At 41.4% G+C, this 22,306-nt stretch overlaps 1 protein-coding gene across 5 annotated transcripts in view; it reads right to left on the bottom strand.

The window, feature by feature from the left end:
• LOC308073622 (uncharacterized protein) overlaps nt 1-22,306 on the bottom strand; it is an 80,784-nt gene that overhangs the window by 35,466 nt on the left and 23,012 nt on the right. The window contains exons 3-15 of one of the 5 annotated variants that reach the window (XM_080412638.1): nt 13,348-14,053; nt 11,510-13,160; nt 10,886-11,152; nt 9,896-10,435; nt 9,228-9,620; nt 4,781-5,203; nt 3,154-3,417; nt 2,765-3,016; nt 2,384-2,647; nt 1,829-2,149; nt 1,451-1,720; nt 1,171-1,254; nt 459-1,029 (exon numbers count right to left, since the gene is read on the bottom strand). In XM_080412638.1, coding sequence (XP_080268764.1) covers nt 963-1,029; nt 1,171-1,254; nt 1,451-1,720; nt 1,829-2,149; nt 2,384-2,647; nt 2,765-3,016; nt 3,154-3,417; nt 4,781-5,203; nt 9,228-9,620; nt 9,896-10,435; nt 10,886-11,152; nt 11,510-13,160; nt 13,348-13,738 — 5,187 coding nt within the window. In that variant the 5' untranslated portion in view covers nt 13,739-14,053 and the 3' untranslated portion in view covers nt 459-962. Of the gene's footprint in view, nt 1-104; nt 1,030-1,170; nt 1,255-1,450; nt 1,721-1,828; nt 2,150-2,383; nt 2,648-2,764; nt 3,017-3,153; nt 3,418-4,780; nt 5,204-9,227; nt 9,621-9,895; nt 10,436-10,885; nt 11,153-11,509; nt 13,161-13,347; nt 14,054-22,306 lie in introns of those variants that run through there. The other 4 variants (XM_080412637.1, XM_080412640.1, XM_080412641.1 and 1 more) reach the window with 4 other exon arrangements.

Here is a 22,306-nt window from a genome sequence, read left to right as displayed (position 1 = left end):
TCTGTCGATGCTTTCAAAAGAGGACTAAAGACTTTACTTTTGAATAAAACCCTCCTTTTTTAGATTATTTTTATGCCAATGTTTTTTAATTCTGTTGAGGTTGAGGAACTTTGAGGTTTGTTTCAAATGTAAAGTGCAATATGAATACAATGAAATGTAATATACATACTTATGTCAATATTTAACAGACAGTAGAATGGAATGACAGTTAGTTAGTTACTTTATTGACACAATTGTATAAAACATTGGGTCCAAACAACAATCACCTCTACACATCACATAGAGAGATGTTGAGATTTAATAACAGAATGGAGTGATCTCCTCATTGTTTCCAGAGCTGTATATTAACAGAAATATCACTATGTTCAGATAACAGACGATAATATTTCATCATCACACAGTTTGTGGACAGAACCTGATTGACAGAGGCCACATTTGACCCCTCTGATCTCTGATACATTTCCTACATTGGTTAAGAAAAATGAAAATGTAAAAAATCACCACTGTTGCCTGTGGTCTTAAATTAAATACCGTTTTATTTTAATTCATTGAATTCAATTCATGAAGGCATTAAAAAGCTATTGAATACACCGCATGGCTTGGATTTATTAGACAACAAATCTAACTAAAGTTGTGTAATTCTGTTTTCACATTTCCCATTTGGTTTTATGAAACTAACTTAATGATACCATGTGTCGAACATGATAAGTAACATGCTTAAGCCTATAAATAGAAACATATTACATTTAAACATTTCTTTGAGGGCAATTTCAATAAAAGCCAGTGTCACCAGAGAGACAAAAAGATAAAAGGTTGGCTCATATTTGACAAAAGTTTAAATATTTCATATTTCAGGCTTCTCCCATTAAGCACAGTTGACTCATGACTAGAACATTTTGGGGTACCATGACACATTCGCTGTTGATTGGTTCACCACATTTCAGAGCCTGCTGTTGATTGGTTCACCATATTTCAAAGCGTTTGTCTTTCAGAAAGGGGGTTCTGTCCTTGAAGCAGTTGTTGAAGAGTCTGGAAAGACATCAAAGAATTGAACATTTTATTCAGCAGATAATGTAAACCATGTTAATGATTGACCTCTCTACACACCTGAGAACATTAGGTTATTCTATTAATAATGCACGCATTCAATAACAAGTCCATTCAACTCACCGTACAGTTTGGATGGAGGTATTGATGGAGAGAAGCTGGACTAATCTGTCTGTTAGAGCATCAGTGAGTTTGTTGTGACTCAGACTACAACAACACAAGGAAGAGAAAGAACAAAGGAATAGATTAGTATAGTCTCATGGACGCACACACACACACACACACACACACACACACACACACACACACACACACACACACACACACACACACACACACACACACACACACACACACACACACACACACACACACACACACTCCATTCTATAAGACGACTCACTCCAGGACGTGTGCTTTGTGCAGGTGGGGGATCAGAGTCTCTAGTAGCTGGTCAGTGAGGTGACAGTGACTGAGGTCCAGTTCTGTCAGTCCCTCAGAGTGTTCCAGAACCAGGGCCAAACATCTGCAGGCCTTCTGATCTAGTCTGGTCTCACTGAGGTCCAGCTCTCCACCCAGGGCTCCAGCCAGGGAACCTGCTCGCATCACTGTGTTCCTTTCACTGCCCACAGACACCAGAGATAGGAGCTGGAGAAGGAGGGATTTACTGCATCTGGACAAGAAATACACAACAATGAGCAGTTGTAAACCTGCTTCTAGTCAACACATAAGACCAGTGATGAAAAAGCAACGGCAGGCAGCAAAGTGTTGTCCTTCTCACCTCAGATGGACTCTGTTGAGGACAGGGAACAACAGGTCCAGCCCACTGTCCTCTACCTCACAGTCTGATAGGATGAGCTGTGTGTCCTGGCTGCTGCTGCTGCTGCTGTGTCCCAGGACAGTAGAGATGTCCCTGCAGTGTGTGACAGTCAGAGACAGAGACACCACCTGCTGTCGCTCTGACAGGTCCACAGAGGAGGAGCAGGACAGATCCAGTCTGTACTGTAGAGCTCTGAGCAGACCTGCTGCTGCTGCTGCCCCCTGCTGTGTCTGACAGGTAGTGCAGCAGTGGAGGAACGCCAGCAGCAGACTCCTGTCAACACTGGTATGAGGATGTACAACAAACACATTGAATCATCACTTCACTGATTAATATCATAATCAAATACATGTTAGATTATTGTTAATATAAAATGTTGATTTGCAATTACAGTAACAGTAACTGTGTAAAATTAAATGTATTAGCTATTATTTTGTATCGTCAAAGAATATCGTCTACATTTCATTGAGAAACACAAGGAAACAAAGTTACATTCACCGGTCATGTTAAACTCACCTTTTAAATGAAACTCTGTCCAGAAAGGGTAAAAGACCTGTGATGCTTCTCTCTGAGATCCTGTTCTTCCTCAAGTCCACAGTGATCATCTGGGCTGATGACTGCTGTATCAGATAGAGAAGAACCTCCCAGTCTAGAGAGCAGGAGGTCAGATCTCCACCAACCTTCTCCAGGAAACACTTTGTCAAGTCCTCATCCTGAGCTGTAAACACAACACCAGCTATCTGCTGCAGAACCTCTGGAGACAGTCTAATGATCTCTATTCTAATTATGGATCAGAGTACAGCAAGTAGATACATTAATAAACATGTTTAGAATAAAAGTTGGTTAAGGTTTTTATCACTGACAAGTTTTATGGCTCAACAAATCAAATTGACTTACTTGATTGTCAGTTGATCATGGTGAGTCAACAGTGGAAGGAGGAGGTATGAATGGATGCTGGACTTGGTTATGTCCAAACATCTGACTGACCAGTGTCTCAGCAGGGATGCCACATTACTAACAACCCTGGACAATAGTCTCTCTGATTGTGGAGTGGTCTTCAGAAGGGAAAGCTCTCCAATAGCCACTGGACAGGCCAAACGACCTGTTCTTACCCATCGAAAAAGTAGCAACACCATGCTTTCAGACAGCCTGAAAATCAATAAAAAAATAAAGAAAACATTGACTTATAAACACTCTGGTCTTAACTACACTATATCATGTTTCAGAGCCAAGGTAACATTATGACTTCAGGAATAATAGCCAAGATCTTTATAAACATAGCCTACCGAAGGCTTTGGATTTGTGTTACATGTCTAAAAAGCAGTGAAGCTCCTTTGAGAGAGATCTTGCTGGGTGTCAGGACCAGATCCACTCTAGAGCCACAGAGTTGCAGAACTTTCCCCACAGACTTGCAGGTGTTTGTCCATAACTGTCCTGTCAGCACCAGGGTGAAATCAAGGAGACGGAGGAGAGAGACCAGCTGTTCCACCTCCTCTCTGGATCTAACAGTGATGGATTTACACGTGTGCTGGAAGAATCCTGGTTTACATCTGAAACATGTATAATCAGAAACATGTAACGTGAGTTATAATCAGCAATATTAACAGAAAAATAATAATGTTAAGAATTAATACAGATGTTGTTGCTGTAACTAAAACTATTATAAGAATAACTAAGCTGTGAAGAACAAAGTGTATCTTTAGATCTTTAAATTCACAAGAGTTACAGAGCTTTATTTTATACTTCCCCATTTGACGGTGTCAAACATTGCAGATCTACAAGCTTACAGCGCATCACAGCTAACTCACACATGTAACATCATTGTTGAGCAAATCAATTACATTGTTAAAAAAATGTTTTAAAAAGTAATACAAAATAAAAAGTTGATCTATAATCTACATGCTCACAACGTATCGCGATGTGACGCGTTGAGGATCGGCAATTTTTCTTTTTGTCATGAGTAAAGCCATAAGTGGTTAAGTGTGTGCGTGTGCGTGTGTGTGTGTGTGTGTGTGTGTGTGTGTGTGTGTGTGTGTGTGTGTGTGTGTGTGTGTGTGTGTGTGTGTGTGTGCAAACGCACATGTCGACTTTGTCAGATGTAAGAAGGGGGGCTCCAAGGAAAGAAAGGTTGTGAACCACTGATGTATTTCCTATACTTATAGCATATATTTTCTGTTGTTCTCTCTGCACTTTGCTTCTATCCTGGATATGGTGCACACATGCACACTGTGTCGGTGACTATACAGTAAAACCTCAGTGTTCATTTATCTGAGTACAAATGTAGTGTACAAATGCAACCAAATGGACCCTTACACTCTCAGAGTTAAATGAACACTTAGGATTTTACGATCTTTAAAGACTATCTTTATCCAGAGTGACTTACAGTAAGTAAGGTAAATACATACATCAAATGTATAGAGCAGTGGTTCTCAAAGGGTCCTAATGGGGGGTTCCAGGGGGTCCTCAGCTAAATTAGTAATATAGCATCACACTCATTTAACCACTTTATGCATTTAAATGTTTGCTATTCAATAGCAGATCTACAAGCTCACATTGTGTGACTTCGTGCCGCGCTGTGAGTTTGTACATGTGCAATTTTTTTTTACATAACTCTTCTCTTCTGGGGGTCCCTGGCAAAACCTTTTCAGATGGGGGTCTGCGGCTAAATACACATCAATTTGGGGGTCCTTGACATGAAAATGTTTGAGAACCACTGGTATAGAGACAGTGTAGAGCCTCAGTAGAACCTACAGTAGCATCAGTCTAAACAATATAATATCACACAATAAACAATCTGAAAGAGAGAGAGAGAGAGAGAGAGAGAGAGAGAGAGAGAGAGAGAGAGAGAGAGAGAGAGAGAGAGAGAGAGAGAGAGAGAGAGAGAGAAATTAAATGAAAGGAAAAAACAGTAACCTGAGTTGTGAGATGTAGGGTAGACACTGAAGGAAGTTCTTCACTTCACTCTCTTCATCTGACCAGCCTGTCAGCTCTACTGGTGTCTTCTCTGGTTGGAGTTTCATCACCTCTAGGAGGAGGGAGACCTTTCTCTCTGAGAGCTCTATGGACCAGACTGTAGGAGCTGACTGGTAAACTGGTTGTAATGCTGGAAGAACACTTCTGCCTGTTTGAGTCTCATAGTTCTTCACATAGGAGTATAGGTCCAGTAGTACATGACTTTGATACTTCCTGTTGTGAACCAAGTTAACAAAGGGGAATGTTGTGTAATTACACACAGAAGACAACGATTCCAGAATCTTCTCTCCTGTTTCTTCTTCCTGTTCTGCTGCTTCACAGATGAGTTTCCCCAGGAACTTTGTTGGTTCTGGACCATAAACACTGCAACAGTTCAAATGAAAACCAACATGAAATATTGATCTCTGCATCATAAACAGAACCAAACAATAATAGATACTGTATTCATCAGATTTTAGTTGAAATAAATAATTGTGGAGCACACTAATAACACTGTTAAAATAAACGTTTAAAAAAGTAAAAGAAATAGCCGATCTACAAGCTCACAACACATCACGATGCTGATGTGCTGTGGCTTGCAGATCTGCTATTTTCTCTTTGTCATGAGTTTTTTCTTTGTCATGCCTTAGGTGGTTAAAATGTCTGAAAAACACAAGTGTGTGTGTGTGTGTGTGTGTGTGCGTGTGTGTGCGTGTGTGTGTGTGTGTGTGTGTGTGTGTGTGTGTGTGTGTGTGTGTGTGTGTGTCTGTGTGCGCGCGTGCGTGCGTGCGTGCGTGTGTGTGTGTGTTCGTGCGTGTGTGTTTGTGTGTGTGTGTGCGAGTACATGGTGGGGGTCAGCTTTGTCAGATGTAAGCAGAAGGGCTCCAGGTGAACCACTGATATATTGCATATACCTATAGCATATAGTGTCTGTTGTTCTCTCTGCACTTTGCTTCTATCCTGGATATGCTGCAGCTCTTTGTATTAACCCATTAAGACCGGGAACGCATCTTGTGTCATTTTTTATTTCTTTGGCTATTTTTTGGAACTATTGTGAACATTTTTGCAAATCTTTGAATATATATATATGTTTTAAAGCAAAAAAAAAAAAACTCAGATCTGTGCTTCTGGGGGTCCCTGGAACAACATATTTTGATATGGGGGTCCACGGCAAAATACATATAATCTTGGGGGCCCTTGACATGAAAAAGTTTAAGAACTTGTATAGCAACATAAGTTTTTTTCAAAAAACTGTTTAAAAACATTTGTGGAATCCCCCAGAAGCAAAGATTAAAGTTACAAATGATGATTTTTTGTAGATATTCAAAATTGAGCTTGTATATCTGCTATTTTTTAATAGCCCAAAGTATGCCAAAGATAATGGTTATAGCAAAAAAAAATCTAAAATGACACAGTTCCCGGGTTAAGAAAGAAAACTCTCTCTACTTGTATTATAACTCTTTACAATTTAGTTATTTAGCAGAATATTTATCCAGAGTGACTTACAGTAAGCAAGGTAAATACATCAAATGTATAGAGCAGTGGTTCCTCCTAATAAGGGGTTCCAGGGGGTTCCAGGGGGTCCTCAGCAAAATTAGTAAAATAGCATCACACTCATTTAACCACTTTATCCATTTAATGTTGGCTATTCAAAAATAGAAGATCTACAAGCTCACAGTGCGTCACTTTGTGCCGCGCTGTGAGTTTGTACATGTGCTAATTTTTTATATATATTTTTTCAAAATATCAAAAATGTTTGGAATTTATTTTATAATTTAGATTTTTGAGTTTTTTTTTTACATAAATCTTCTCTTCTGTGGTCCCTGGCAAAACCTTTTCAGATGGGGGTCTGCGGCTAAATACACAACAATTTGGGAGTCATTTGGTCATTAAGGGCGGCTTCACACTGGGTTCGTTTGAATCAAACCGTTCCAGAGTACGCTTGGCTGGCCAGCATTCACACTGGCCAAGACTCGAGACCATTTCATTTAACAGTAATGGTAAATATGTGCCTCATGGGGGCGCTGTGGACTATGGGGCTTTGAGAGAGAGAATGTCATTCACAGAAGAAAAGTCACTCTAGAGTGAATAATAAAGTTTGACTGTGTTCCTGACGTTGTCTTGAGTTATTTATAATAACAACTGGTCTTTGAAACCTCGAAATGTAACGTCGTCTGTTAATATGATATTGGCGTCACGGACGGATCCTTGGTATGACGTCACGGACTAATCCTTGGTGTATTTATCCTTATAAATACGTTCGCCACACATGTGTTTTTTGTTTATTATTTTTCACGGCTCGCGCTACTCAAACACTAGCGGGATTATTATTTATTGTCAACATTCAAGTAGAACTATGAGAAGGTATAACCCAGCTAAAATAATGCGTCATTATAAAAAATATATAAATGATATATGATTAGCAGTCCACTTCCTTCTCTTGGTACGGATGGATTCACACTGCCGCGTTCCGTTCCCGACTCCGCAGCAATCGGACCCGAGACTACCTCCCCAGGTGGTTTCGGGTACGGTACGGTGATGCGTTACGGGGAACGGTTCGCTACGTTCACACTACCACAACATCTGCCATGTGGTCTGGAGTGCGCACCCGGGACCATAGTGTGAAAGCGCCCTTAGTCGTTTGAGAACCACTAGTATCAGTCTAATCACGTAATCAGTATAATATCATAAAATACATTTTCTGTATATTGAAACTATACAAACTATTAATAGGATGCCAGGTCAACAAATAAACCTGGCATCTGTTTGAATAACATGCTATCTAAATTATATTTTAACCTTTGCATAAGACTGCATGGTTGTCAAAAATCGTATTATTATTAATATTATTCTAAATAATTAAAAGAAATGAAAAAAAAATCTAAAAGGCGATTTTATTCACAACCCATAAAAATGGGTCTGTGACCCAAAAATGGTTCCTGACCCATTCTTTGGGAAACACTGCTATGATACAACCAATCATAAGTAAGAATACAAACAGAGAATAAATTATCTCTGTATGATACTATATGTGTAAACATGAATGACTGCTGAGTTGTGTGTTAACATCATTGTTATTAGAACTGCAGTGTTGTGATCTTTTCATAGGACAATGGTTACACTAACACTAGTCAACAAACTAGTCCATATCCAGGGTACACACGTGCACACATGGGACCGTGACCGTGACTACACAGTAAAGTCCTCAGTGTTTATGTATCCATTTGTACTGTCAGTGTACAAATGTAACCAAATGGACCCGTATACACTCTCTGAGTTAAATTATTACTCAGGATTTTACAGTGTACAGATCAGAAAGCCTGTGGCAAAAATCATAATACCCAGCTCTGCAACTATGTTGTGCGCTTGTAGATCTGAATGTTTTGCTATTAAAGGTATATGTTGAAAGTGGTTAAAAATGGAAGAGTGCATAAATCATTCCTCATTATCTTCAAATAAGAGTTTGGTATAACTTTTTTAAGTACACAAATGTGCCATGATTTAACATGTTGCACAAAATCATAACTAACTCACACATGTAACATCATTGTGGAGCACACTTATAACATTGTTAAATGATATCTTTCAAAAATCAACAAAAGAAAAAGAAAAGCAAAAATAGCAGATCTTCAACCTCACGTGTTGCATCGCAACGTGATGTGAGCTTGTAGAGCCGCAATTTTAGCTTTTTGTCATATGAGTATAGGCCTTAATTGATTGAAATTACCAAAAAAACACAAGAGTGTGTGTGTGTGTGCGTGCGTGCGTGCGTGCGTGCATGTGTGTGTGTGTGTGTGTGCGCAGTGTGGGGGGTCTCAGCTTTGTCAGATGTAAGAAAGGGGGCTCCAAAGAGGAAAGAAAGGTTGTGAACCACTGATATATTGCATAGAGTTATAGCATATAGTTTATGTTGTTCTCTCTGCACTTTGCTTCTATCCTGGATATGCTGCACAGCTCTTTGTATTAAGAAAGAAAACACTCTCTCTTTGTATAATTCTTTACTAGTCCATATCCAGGGGTGCACACAGTCCTGACCACGACTACACAGTAAGATCCTCAGTGTTCATTTACCTATTTATAACTATGAGAGTGTACACATGTAACCCAAGGGTCCATTTGGTTACATTTGTACACTCTCTGAGTTAAATTAACACTCATGATTTTACTGTGTACCAATCCCACAGCCTGTGGCAGAGATCCTAGCTTTGTGACTGTGTTGTGAGCTTATAGATCTGATACCTTCTCTATTTTCCGCCTACTGTATAATGACCGGACCAAATAGGGACACCAGGTTGAAAGTGGTTAAATATGTAAGAAGAGCACTTAAATCATACCTAATTATCTTCAAATAAGCTAAGAAGATAGCTTTCATATGTAAACAAAATATTCAATGAGAAATTGACATAACCTGAGTTGTGAGATGTAGGGTAGACACTGAAGGAAGATCCTCACTTCACTCTCTTCATCTGACCAGCCTCTCAGCTCTACTGGTTTCTTCTCTGGTTGGAGTTTCAGCACCTCTAGGAGGAGGGAGACCTTTCTCTCTGAGAGGTCTATGGACCAGACTGTAGGAGCTGAGTCGAAAACTGCTAGTAATAATGGACAGATTCTTCTGAATGTTTCAGTCTCATAGTCTTTGACATGGGAGTACAGGTCTAGGAGGAAGTCCCATTTGTGATTCCAATATTCAGACAGTGAAAACACTTCCTCTATTGTGTGTGTGTTTAACCTCTCATGGAGAGCTGCTTGCACACACAGATTCATCAGAAATCTGTGTCCTGTTTGATTCTGAGAAGTAAACCTGTAGATTATGAAACAACACATTCATTAATCAACGTAAACAACATGATATTGTTGGCATGTTTTATGTATCTGCATGCTCTTCCAAGTGAATACTACTTATGCTCTTAGAAAAGGGTGTTTAAGCTTCTCTCAATGAGCAAATCATTCATTGTTAGAAAGACAACACTGTTAATAACTATTATTGTTTATTTAATGTTATATGAAATATTTTAAATGTAATGTGGTATTTAAATAGTATTTAAATTAGTATGGCTACATCATAGTTCCATTTACCTGAGCTTTGAGATGTAGGGCAGACATTGAAGGAACATCTTCACTTCACTCTCGTCATCTGACCAGCCTCTCAGCTCTACTGGTTTCTTCTCTGGTTGGAGTTTCATCACCTCTAGGAGGAGGGAGACCTTTCTCTTTGAGAGGTCTATGGACCAGACTGCAGGAGCTGACTGGTAAACTGGTTGTAATGCTGGAAGAACACTCTTGTGTGTTTGATTCTCATAGTCTTTGACATGGGAGTACAGGTCTAGGAGGAAGTCACACCAGGATGCTGGTGGGCAAAGTGGCTTCAGAATGGGAAGAATCTCAGTATATCCTTTACTGCTGACATGTAGGTAAAGATCAAGCAGGAAGTCGTATCTCACAGTGTAAACAGAGAACAATGTGAGGAGTGTATTCACTGAACTCTGAAATACTTCCCTCTTATGAATTGCTGCATCCAGGCACAAGTCTAGTAACAGCTTCTTTTCCTCCCCCTCCAGTAATCCAGGGAATTCCTCCTGAACCTCTGAGTCTGCAACTCCGGATGTGTCTCTGAAACTTAATTGCAGTATTCAAACAAACATTGGTCACATAACACATTAATAGAACTTTCTAGTGTGACTGAAAACAAGAAATGTATTTCATGACAATCTTCTAAAAACACAACTGTTTAAAAGGTCAGCAATTCAAGCCACAGAAGGTATGTTGTTCAATTTAAAGGTAGTGTAAGAAACATTTTGTGTGCGTCTTAAATACTGTAGTTCTATAATTCTTCTGGAGTGTTCAATAACCTAGGTCTCCCCGTCTCTCCAGCTCTTTGGTAAAAAGAAAATACATTGTCACGTTGGGATACCAATTTGACCCAATAAGGATCTCACACAGGATACAGGATAAACAAGTGAAATTGGAAGTGATGAAAAAAAAACACACACACATCACTTACACCACCTTTAATTTGGAATCCTATGAAAAAAGAATAAAGTATTTACATGGCACTAAATAACATACCAGAGTTTTCTGATATGAGGCAGAGACTCCAACAGGCTCCGTCTCAGATCTTGACAGGCACTTGTTTTCCTGTCCCAGAGGAGGCAGAGGTTAACCCTCTCTGGACTGTTCTGCATGACCTCTACTGCTCTTTCAAACACTTGTCTTTTACCACAGCAGACTGGGAGGTGCAACTCATTTCCACCAAGGACAAGTAAACCTCTGTAGTCCATCTCCTCCTCACTGAGGAGTAAAGCCTTCCAGAGCTGGCTTTGCAAGGTGTCACGCCTGGAAGAAAAGGTTTTGCTGAAGTGAGACCTTCCCCAGGTATACCTGGGGAAGGTCTCACTATACACAGGTATATCTGTATATTGAGCTCAATATACAGGTAACTAGACATGTTGTAACATTACAGGATGTCCATCTTTGTTGCTTCATGATAAACACTGTACTAGGATTCTCTACAAGTTGGTAGACTTAAGAGCTTACTTAATCCCATTGGAGTAAAATTATTAATCATCTCATACAATTTTGTTTATTAAATACAGCATTGACAAATGTGTACTATGAGTGCTATGGTAACTACCGGTACCTAATTAGATAATCTGTAGACCATATAGAGTGAAAATCAAAATACATGCTCACCCATCCAAATGGACATTTTTCAGACAGCCAAGTATTAATCTCAGTCCTTGTTCTGATACAGTGTACTCAAGTTGTAGCTTTATTTTTCTCTTTTGGGACTGACTGATTACATAAGACACAGCACAGTAATGGTGAGGGTCAAGATTCTCTTCGCTCAAATCAAGGCAATAATCCAGTTTGTCCAGAAAGTCAAGACAAGCCTCAGTGGACTGAGATTCATACAAGCATTGGCATAAGAATAGAATGTTGCTGTCATCAGTGTCACTGTGATCTTGGTTCAGTGGAGACGGGAGAAATGTGGTTACCACGTCTCTGATGAAAGACTTGGATCTGTCCTTCACCTGCTGATCTGGAGCCAGACATTCCAACATGTCAAGATTTTTCTCACTAAACAAACCACACACGAATGGGATCACATGCTTCATGTGTTTCTTCTCTTCATTGCAGCACTGATGCAGAAGATCAGTTATTTTGTCAGGATTCTTCAAAAACCACAACCCTGCAAAAAACTCCTGCATGGTATAGTGGAGAAACGCAGAGTGGGGTTTCCATACTGTAGGTGCACTGTTAACATAAAATGTCTTCAGGAAGGCTGAAAGGACACAGCTTTCTTTACAAGACAGTTCTGTCAAGTCTACTGATTTCCTTTGAGTTGCCTGAAAAGCATCCATTGCCAAATCAAATATTGCTTTGCTGTAGTCTCTGATATAGTTGTCTAGTTCACGTTTTGGTATTGCCTTGCCACTGTGCTTTTGAATGCAACAACGAAGAATGTTGATGTATATTTCAGATACTGTGCATGATTCTTGAGGAGCCATAGAGTTTGTAAAAGAAAAGCATGCAACCACCATCAATGCATATACTGGGACATGGCAAAGACTGAACAACTCCAGGTTGTTCTCAACGTTGCTCAACTGCTCAGGGTTCAACATGTTAGCTAAGTACGCTCTGATGGACCTTGTGCTGAAGCCTTTCACCTCCACTCTGAGAGAAGCCCAGTCTGAGAGGAAGTCTTCTGATTCAACCTCTGGTCTGCATGTGATCACAATCTTTGCATCAGGTAGCAGGTCCCTCTTAACAAGTTTCTCTATCACTGAGGAATTGAGATCTGTGAGTCCATCAAAAATGATAGTAACATTTTCAGAATTCCTCTTCATGTCCTCCAAGACCTCTTCTTTTTCTTCATCTGGTTCAATAAATGTATTGAAGAGAAGATCCTCCAAACTTGTGGGATTTGTGATTTCTCTCATATCAAAATAGAACATATAATCTAGGACCTTGTTGTCTCTTCCTCCCCAGATGTTCATAATTTGATGTGCAGTTGTTGTCTTTCCAACTCCAGGCTTACCAACCAGGAGAATGTTCTTCTCATGTGTTTTGAGTAAGTAATCTACAGACGGTTCCTGTTTATCCTCAGGAATGTAGGTCTTCATTTTTTTGGAGCGAGGTTTCTTGCATTTTTTGCTCTTGAATAATATTTTAGTTTTATATGGTGTTTTTTCATTTTCATGTGTATCTAATACTAGTGGAGTGTAAGACAGACTATCCTTTGGTATGTTTAGAATCTTTGTACTTTCTTTCCACACATCTTCTGATAGCTTAAGAGCTTTGGACTTTAACTTTTCCTGGTATCTGTGGCATGGTCTTGGACCTAAAATGAAAATGAAGTGGATAAATCTGTAAACTGTCTGAAAACCTACGGGCAGCATTGTTGAACAGATTATGGGTTCACATTTTAACACATTTTAACACTCTACCCACTCTTCACAATGCAAGAAGTAATCAGGATATAAATGTTGAATAACAGTATTTTTCAATGTTTCCTTCATATACAATACCTTTAGAATAGTTGATATCCATTTCCACATCATCTTTGAAAGAAAAGCAGCTGATCCAATGGTGTAGGTCCAAACGGCTCTTCTGAGTGGATGTTGAGTCTACATTTTCAGATACATGGAGTGGTCCCTTTAAGGTCCTCTTCCTAGTTAAGTCAATGACCTTTAGTAATTCATAGCAGGCTTTCTCTCCTTTGTTTGTGACCAAGTCCAGTATTGTCCTTGTTTTATCAAAGTCATCTCTCTCTGAGTTTATTTTACTGACCGCCTCCTCAGAGAACACTTTTCGCTGATACAGATTCTCCACGATAATAGAAAGATTCTGTAGCCCCCCCACCAGGCCGGTTCTGGCGTTCTTGATGTATTCCACAGCTGACTGACTTGTACACGCCATGTCGCTGTATTCTGTAGCCTATACTAACCAGAGTCCATTGGCTAGACTAATGTTACTGTGATGTCAAATGATGAATGACATTTTGTCCATACATATTTCAGATTATGTTGACAAAATATCGAAGTTATGCTGAAATAAACATATTGTTTAACGTGTGTTTCTGGTTCTATCAGTCTTATATCTGTCTGGATGCACATCCGTTATCTTCTGTGTGATGTGTGTTGTGTTCTATGGCTTTGCTGATTGGAGTTCAGACCCAGACCTCAAACATCTGCTGGTTGCTTTTCTGATGGGAACTTTATGGAGGTTGTGTCTCTGTACAAATCAATAAAACGCACGCACGCACGCACGCGCACGCACACGCACACGCACACGCACACACACACACACACACACACACACGTCATCAGTCCTGTTATCAGAAACACAAAGGAAACCCTCAGTTAAAACAGTGTGGATCTCACATGTTTATTGACATTTTGCAATATCTTCTTAAAATAATGGTTTACCTAAATGATCTCTCCATGACACTGGCCACCTTGGGTAAAATTGCCTGTTCCCGCCGCAGTAATATAATGGCCTACTGTATGTGTGTGACCTACTGTAGGCCATTTTATTATTTTGGTAAGTCAAACACAATGTGACTTATGGAATTTTAATTTGCGTAACTTAAGTAATTTGATCCACTTATCCTATCCTACATTTATAGGGCAAGACCACTTTGGTAGAGGTTTGGGTTGCCTCGTAACCTTGCCATGATGTAAGGTGGACAAGAATTAAAAAAAGAATTGCTCCATTGATTAGAAATTGATAATTCAAAATATGCTCCTTATTGACTTACATTGTACAGTGAAACAGCTCTCTAAGTCACTCTTTTAGCACGTAAACGCTAACACTAACAAAGCTGATTCAGACAATATAGAACATCACCAAACCCAGTACACCACGGTGTCATGACCAGTGTTGCCAGATTCCGTGAGAGAAATAAGCAACCAGGTCTAGGAAAACGAGCCCAAAAGAAGCGACTATGGCCACATGAGCACTTTAAACCTACTGTATACATCGGCTATTTGAAAATAGCAGATCGACAAGCTCACAACGCGTTGCATCGCGAGCGACGCGTTCTGAGCTTGTAGATCTGCTTTTTTCAAATAAAATCTTGGGGGCTAACTTATTATAAAAATACCTGGCAACACTGACACATCGTGTGAAGACAGGATGTGCTCAGAGAGTGAAACCAGAGTACAATGCCTAGCTAAGACCAATCGAAACCACTATGCAAATCTCGGGCAAGCAACTCTCCACCCCCCTAAACACACACAAACTCGCACAAGAGCAGCCTACTTTTACATACAAATTGAACCATTTAATGACTTTAAAACGGATATCTGTTGGAATTAAAACCTTCCTCAACATTCGAACTGTGTTAATATGGAAAAACACAACAAAAAAAAACGTATATTTACGTCCGTAAATATACGTCCTTTAAAAAAAATTGCGCTCTAACGCAAATTAGGAATGATCTCGACTCTGAGAGAAGGAATGGACGGATGTGACGTCATCCCAAAAAATATCCCTTCCGTCCACTCTTATCTGCTCACTCCTGTCTGCCTCTACACATCTAGCGCGACGCGTATATGTGACTGCTGCTAGAAAAAAGTGCCTCATGTTGTAAAACAGGAGAAAACCGCAAAATCCATTTGTTTAGGCAATTCACAGTCAATGGCAAGCAATAGTGTCAGCTGTAACTAGAGCTGATGATTTTCCATTATATCTTTAAAGATATAATGGAAAATCATCAGCTCTAGTTACAGCTGACACTATTGCTTGCCATTGACTGTGAATTGCCTAAACAAATGGACTTCACATACATTATAATGGAATATGGCTTTATAATAGGCAACATCTGGTAGGTCAGGTCAGGCGTGGATCTACTGTAGGCACGCACAGTGAGGCCCGAGCCTTACCTTAAACCGTGCCTTCCCTCAGCCAGGCAGCTTTTTGTGTACCTGTATTTACTATGAATATCTCTCCTATAGACTAAAGGCCGACAGACAGCTTAATACACATCTATTCTCTCTCTACATCCTCGGTGTGATTAGGTGTCTGTCCGTCTCCCCCATGTACAGAACCGGTTTGCTACGTCATGACATACACACAATATAAACACCACACACACACAACAAGGTCCCGGCCTCATTCTTGATTCAATTTTGATTCTTGAGACACAGCAATGGCACCGGCGGGGAAAAAAAGATTTGTTCACAGCAAACTTATTTTCGACGCGAGGACGCCTACACCTGTACCACCATCGCCTAAACCTACACCAGCAATCGCACCAGCAGTAGCTCTACGGGCCCCGCTAGGCTCTCCACCACCCGCACTGGGGGAGAACGCAGAGGCATTGGCCAGGTTTCCCAAACGAAAATGAGCTCATGCGCAGCCTAGAAGCTGCGTAAGAGCCTCCACGCACATGCGCAGTAGCAACCCCGCCACGATCTATCTTCATTAGTGGCAGCTGTGTGTGCTCTACGTGGCATCTAAACTGGCTTCAGGAGGCACCATCGTCGTAGGTTCTCATTACGTGTGTGCTAAAACTACATTTGCGAGACAGCATAGACGTAAAGACCTCCTGGACGAAGTCTACGTAAAGCCGACGTAAACTACGTAGTGCTGTCTGCCGCTACACTGCAGTTTAAACACCCTTTGCGAAAGTGAAATGGATCATAAAAATACCAGAGCCAACTGTCAGATGTCCTGAAGCAGTCCACTCCAAATACAACTTTTGAATAATATATTTATGAATGAAATTACAGTGGTGAGTTGACATCTGCAAGTTAAATAAAACACAAAAGTGTCCCCATTATGCAAGTAAATTAAATATACTTAAAATACCAAAAGTAAAGGTATGCAGAATGTCCCATTTCCCAAATTTAATATGTATTAAAATCTTTTGAAAATAGCAGATCTACAAGCTTGTGAAGCGTTGTGAGCTTGTAGATCTGCTAGTTTCAAAAGATTTTTTAACCGTTCATAAACATGGCGAGCGCAACAGCTGTCACTTTGTGAGAGGAACTGGGGACTTTCATCATAACGTTTAACTATAAAACTTCGAAATTTAGGAAACATGTTTAGCTCAGCATCATTTATATACCTTTAGTTAACTTGCCATATGCTTAATATTTTTATCAGACGATCGGATCATCCGTGAGAGTACAATTTGTAAACTTCGGGTTCATGCATAAAGGACTAAGCAGCGTAGCCCTGGTTCAGAGCGTTAGTGTGTTCCCTCTAACGCCCTGGAAGACCCCTCGCTCTGCGCTTGTACAAAGAATTCCGCTGCCCTGCGAGTGCTCAAGAGTAGTAAAAATAAACAAAACCATTTCGCTACTCACCAAAGCAAAGGCTGTTTTGTGTTGTTGAAAGTCTATTCTCGGAGGTGGGAAGCCTCTCAGCACCCCAACTACTCTGTAAAATACACTTTTTGGGCAGCAAATAAAATATGTCAGCGAGACGGAAATTATTTTTATTTCCTCCACAGTGCCCTCTACAGATCTGTAGGATTGAACTTACCATTAACCAAAATCTGTAGAGGGCACTGTGGAGTAAATAAAAATAATTTCCGTCTCGCTGACATATTTCATTTTCTGCCCAAAAAGTGTATTTTACAGAGTAGGTGGGGTGCTGAGAGGCTTCCCACCTCCGAGAATAGACTTTCAACAACACAAAACGAGAAAGGGCGTGCAAAAGACCTGGCTATCGAGCTCAGGCTTATTAGCATGACTGGTAACGTGTCGTGCTGGCGAGTGGGAGTTTCGGGTTCAATCCCAGCTCACTGCTTCCCTATATATGCATGGATCCGGTGTTTATAAATTCTAGCAAATTCCGATCATCTCATAAGAGGTGACAGAGCCAACTGTCAGATGTCCTGAAGCAGTCCACTCTAAATACAACGTTTGAATATATTTATGCATTAAATTACATCTACAAGCTTAAGAGGCGTTGTGAGCTTGTAGATCTGCTATTTTCCAAAGATTTTTTAACCATTCACAGCTGTCACTTTGTAACTATAAAACTTCGAAATTAAGGAAACATATTTATATAGATATAGATATAGACATAGATAGATAGATAGATAGATAGATAGAATTTATATACATTCTGCCACTCCCCAACCCAGCTGGGACAGCTGGAAACCAATGAAGTGATTGATTGCCAGTCTATATCAAGGCATTTCCCAGTTATACATGTGTGAGATACCATGGCTGCTATACAGCATATTCTCGCTGCTAACCAGCGTCGCCGTGCGCGAAGCCGGTTGACCTATGTTCACGCATTTCGCCGACAACATTTTAGCCCCCTAAACGTCCTGACGGACCGAGCTCTACAAGCGAAGTACAGGCTGCCCCGTGCGGAGATCCAGCGCCTCCTCCAAGTGGTCTCCCCACATATAAGGAGGCCAACTCGGCGCAACTTCGCCCTCAGCCCGGAGGTGCAGCTCCTCACCGCGCTGCGTTTTTACGCAGTGGGGAGTTTCCAGGAGATGGTTGGAGAGGGATCCGCCCTCAGCAAGGCGTCGGTGTCACGGTGTGTGGCAGCCGTGACACCGATTCTCCTGCGCCATGCCCGGCACCACATCAAGATGCCCACCACGAGGGAGGAGATACGTCAGGTCCATCAAGGCTTCTACAACATGGCCGGGATCCCCCGGGTGATTGGTGTGGTGGATGGCACGCTGATCCCGCTCCTCAATCCAGCCCTGGTGGACCCGGCCTGGGTCTGTAGGAAGCACTATACGGCCTTAAATATTCAGGTGGTGGTGGACCCCGATGGTCTAATAACGGACATCGTTGCCAGGTGGCCAGGATCCAGCCATGATGCCTTCATGTGGGAGAACTCCGCCGTGGGAGAGAGGGCGGCCAGGGGAGAGTTCGGCGGGAGCTTCTTCCTTGGTGACAGTGGCTACCCCCTCCGCACCTACATCATCACACCCGTGGACGGTCCGGCCTCACCAGCGGAGGCAGCGTTCAATCTGAGTCACTCCACCACCAGGACTCGCATCGAACGGGTGTTTGGCAGGTGGAAAGCCAAGTTCCGCTGCATCCACCGCTCCGCGGGTGGTCTTCGCCTATCCCCCCTCAAGTCCTGCCAGGTGATCGTGGTGACGGCAATGCTTCACAACATTGCTTGGCGTGCTGCCGGATTACATGATGTGGACGATGAGGAGGAGGAGGAGGACAACGATGAGGATGATGATGACCCACCACCACCACCACCCCTCCCCCCCGGACCCCAAGCACGGCGAGCAGCACTCCACCAAGCTGGTATCCAGGCCAGACAGGAGCTCATCGACCTGTTCTGACTTCACACTTCCCCCCCTTTCACCTTGCAGTCACAAAGCAGTTCACAGAGCACCTGAACACTGTATACCCACCCGACGACCACCACCACCCCCACCCCCACCACCACCACCAATAAAATCCTATCAAATAAGTCCACAACACTTCAGGTGTTGTGGGCAGCAACAGTGGCTAAAATAAGCCCACTACATCTGAGGTGTAGAGGGCAGCCACACACACAGTGTATGGCTAAAATAAGCCCACAACACTTCACATGTAGTGAGCAGCCACACTGTGTGTGTGTGTGTGTGTGTGTGTGTGTGTGTGTGTGTGTGTGTGTGTGTGTGTCTCACACAGACAGACACACGCACACACACACACACACACACACACACACACTTTTAATTAAACTTGGGAAATGGGACATTCTGCGTCCTTTTTAAAAAATATATATTTAGGGGCTTTTTTGCCTTTATTTGGACAGGACAATAAATGGGGAGAGAGACACAGTAAAGGTCGTCGGTACTAGGAGTCGAACCCGCGACAGCTATCATGCTGGATTCCCAAACTGTGTGATATATGCCTAGACCGCTAGGCTAGTGGACGAACCATACTAAAAGCTGTTACTTTTGGTAGTTTTATTTTTTTTCATATACATTTATATCTTGCAGACGTCAGCTGTCACTTTGTGAGGGGAACTGGGGTCTTACGTCCTTTAGTTAACTTGGCTTGCTTAATATTTTTATCAGATGATCAGATCTCATTAGTGAGAGTACAGTACAATTTGTAAACTTCGGGTTCATGCATAGAGGACGCTCACCCTACCCAAAAAAAAGATCTGCAAGCTGTCGTTACGCACCGGCCCGGCCGCAATATCTATCTATATATATATATATATATATATATATATATATATATATATATATATATATATATATACATACATATACATATACATATATAAATTAAGTGTGTGTGTGTGTGTGTGTGTGTGTGTGTGTGTGTGTGTTCGGTCGGTCTTTTCATAGATCTATTTCGCTACGATGGGTGTTACTACCGCCCCAGGGCGCTAGTAACAAACTGCTTCGTAGGGCAGCACTGCAGGGCTACGCCTCTCGCAGAAGTAGGAGGAGAGTAGGATACGCCATTCTGTCTCCCAAATGTAGTTTTAGCAGACACGTAATGCCGTGGACGTGGGAAGCGATTGCACGTTGGGCACAACCAGCTGCTACTAATGAGCGTAGAGCGTTGGTTTCGCCGGGTCCCAGGCTCTTACGCAGGCTGCGTAGGCTGCGCATGAGCTGAAATCTACGTGGCTGCTATGGTACTGCGCAGATTGTGTGGACACACGTAAGACCCGTCGTAGAACCTGCGCAGATGCTCAACACAGCATCTCTACGAATCTCGTTGGGAAACGCGGCCATTGTCATTCAAGCATAAATGTCTTAACATTAGATTAAATTACAAATAAATGGTATAGGACTAGCCTACCTATTGTGAGAACTGAGAATGTTCAGTTTTCAATAACAAAACATAAATCCTTCTGCAGTGAATTACAACAACATTAGACTTGTGCTGAATTCAAGATTCAAGAAGCTTTACTTGTTACTGACTTATAAAGATACAAGCAGCAAAATGTTGTTGGAACTTGTACCACATATTGTTCTACATATAAATGATATAATAAACAAAATAAAATATTAAGCAAGAAAATGAAATAGACAATAATAGAAAATAATATAGCCTACAGATATACAATTATAATAATGCTCTAATACTTAGGGACTTGTCTTAGACAGGCATGTCATCACAGCTGAGAAGGGCACTTCTCACTGAGTTTTTTTTGTTCATTTAACTCTGACTCAGAGTTAAATTGAAAAATCTGAATGACCCGTTTGGTTTAATGACTAGAAATACTGTGTACCGATTTGCGTGACGTTTGGACAACAGGAGTACTGTCAAAAAAATTGTTTTGCAAAAAGCAACCTCCTGGTGGCGCTATAACAGGCCCATGTGAAAAATGTGGGGCAGAAGTTCTGAATTGGCATCCAGGGAGTGTGTGTGCACAGTTTCGCTGCGATCAAGGCAACAGTGCGGGAGATTAGCTGTTCACAGACGGACGGACGGACACCCACACACACACACGGACACACGGACGGACGGACAGACAGGGGGTAAAACATAATCTCGGAGACAATAAAGTATAAACGTGCTAAATGCATTGTAATTGTAAGCATACAACCAGTAAGTCCATAGGCCTACAAACTTTCGGACAGAACAGCAATGCTCTGTGACAGGCACTCTCCATCACATAACATAACACACAAGAAACCCAGTAGGAATCACGCCTACTAACTAGTGACTAACTTGCAAAAGTGCACATAAGTATACATTTGAATGAACGAACAGTGGTGGAAAAAGTACTTGTTTTACTTAAAGGAGTAGTTCACCCCAAAAATCACTTCTTTTCTATCAATTACACACCCCATGAAGCCTTGAATTCATGGAGACTTTTTCGTTTTTGTCACATTCCTGAGCCAATAACTTGATGACCGGCGTTAAGATGCTAATGCCGGTAGGAGACTCAAAGTTGACACGTTGAGTCTCCTACCAGAGCCACCGCCGGTCATCAAATTATTGGCTCAGGAATGCGACAAAAGCGTAAAAATCGCCATGAATTCAAGTCTCCATGGGGTGTGTAATTGACAGGAAAAAAAGTCATTTTGGGGTTGAACTATCCCTTTAAGTAAATATCAATACTGCCATGTAGAAATACAAATACAAGTAAAAGTCCGGAACTTGAGTAAAAGTACAGAAGTATTGGTATAAAAATGGACTTAAAGGGATTGTAGGCGATTCTGAGATAAACAATGAAAAAAACTCCTGCAGTTCGTTTCCCCGACCACCAGGGGGTGTCGCAGGGAGGACTTCCATAGAGTAAGGAGGCTTCTAAACGGGCCATGCCGAATATGGGTTGCTTTATATGGATACAATTCAAGGAACTGCCCACCCCTGCCGGTTCTCCGAATTTTTATTTTTAAATAGGCTCTTTCATGACAAATTGACCACATATATGAAGTTAAACAACTAAATTCTATCCAAACGCTTTTTGAAAAGTAAATTATGTGCATCAAAAACGGAGTTTGAGAGCATTTTAAAACCGAAAGTAAAAAGTTCACACGGGCACGGACGCGCACGGATGCGCACATGCGTGCGTGAATTTACGCAC

This window comes from Gymnoscopelus braueri, assembly GCF_963280865.1.
Source record: "Gymnoscopelus braueri genome assembly, chromosome: 2".
In the NCBI taxonomy this organism is placed as follows: Eukaryota; Metazoa; Chordata; class Actinopteri; order Myctophiformes; family Myctophidae; genus Gymnoscopelus; species Gymnoscopelus braueri.
This window is presented reverse-complemented; position numbering and strand designations above follow the sequence as displayed.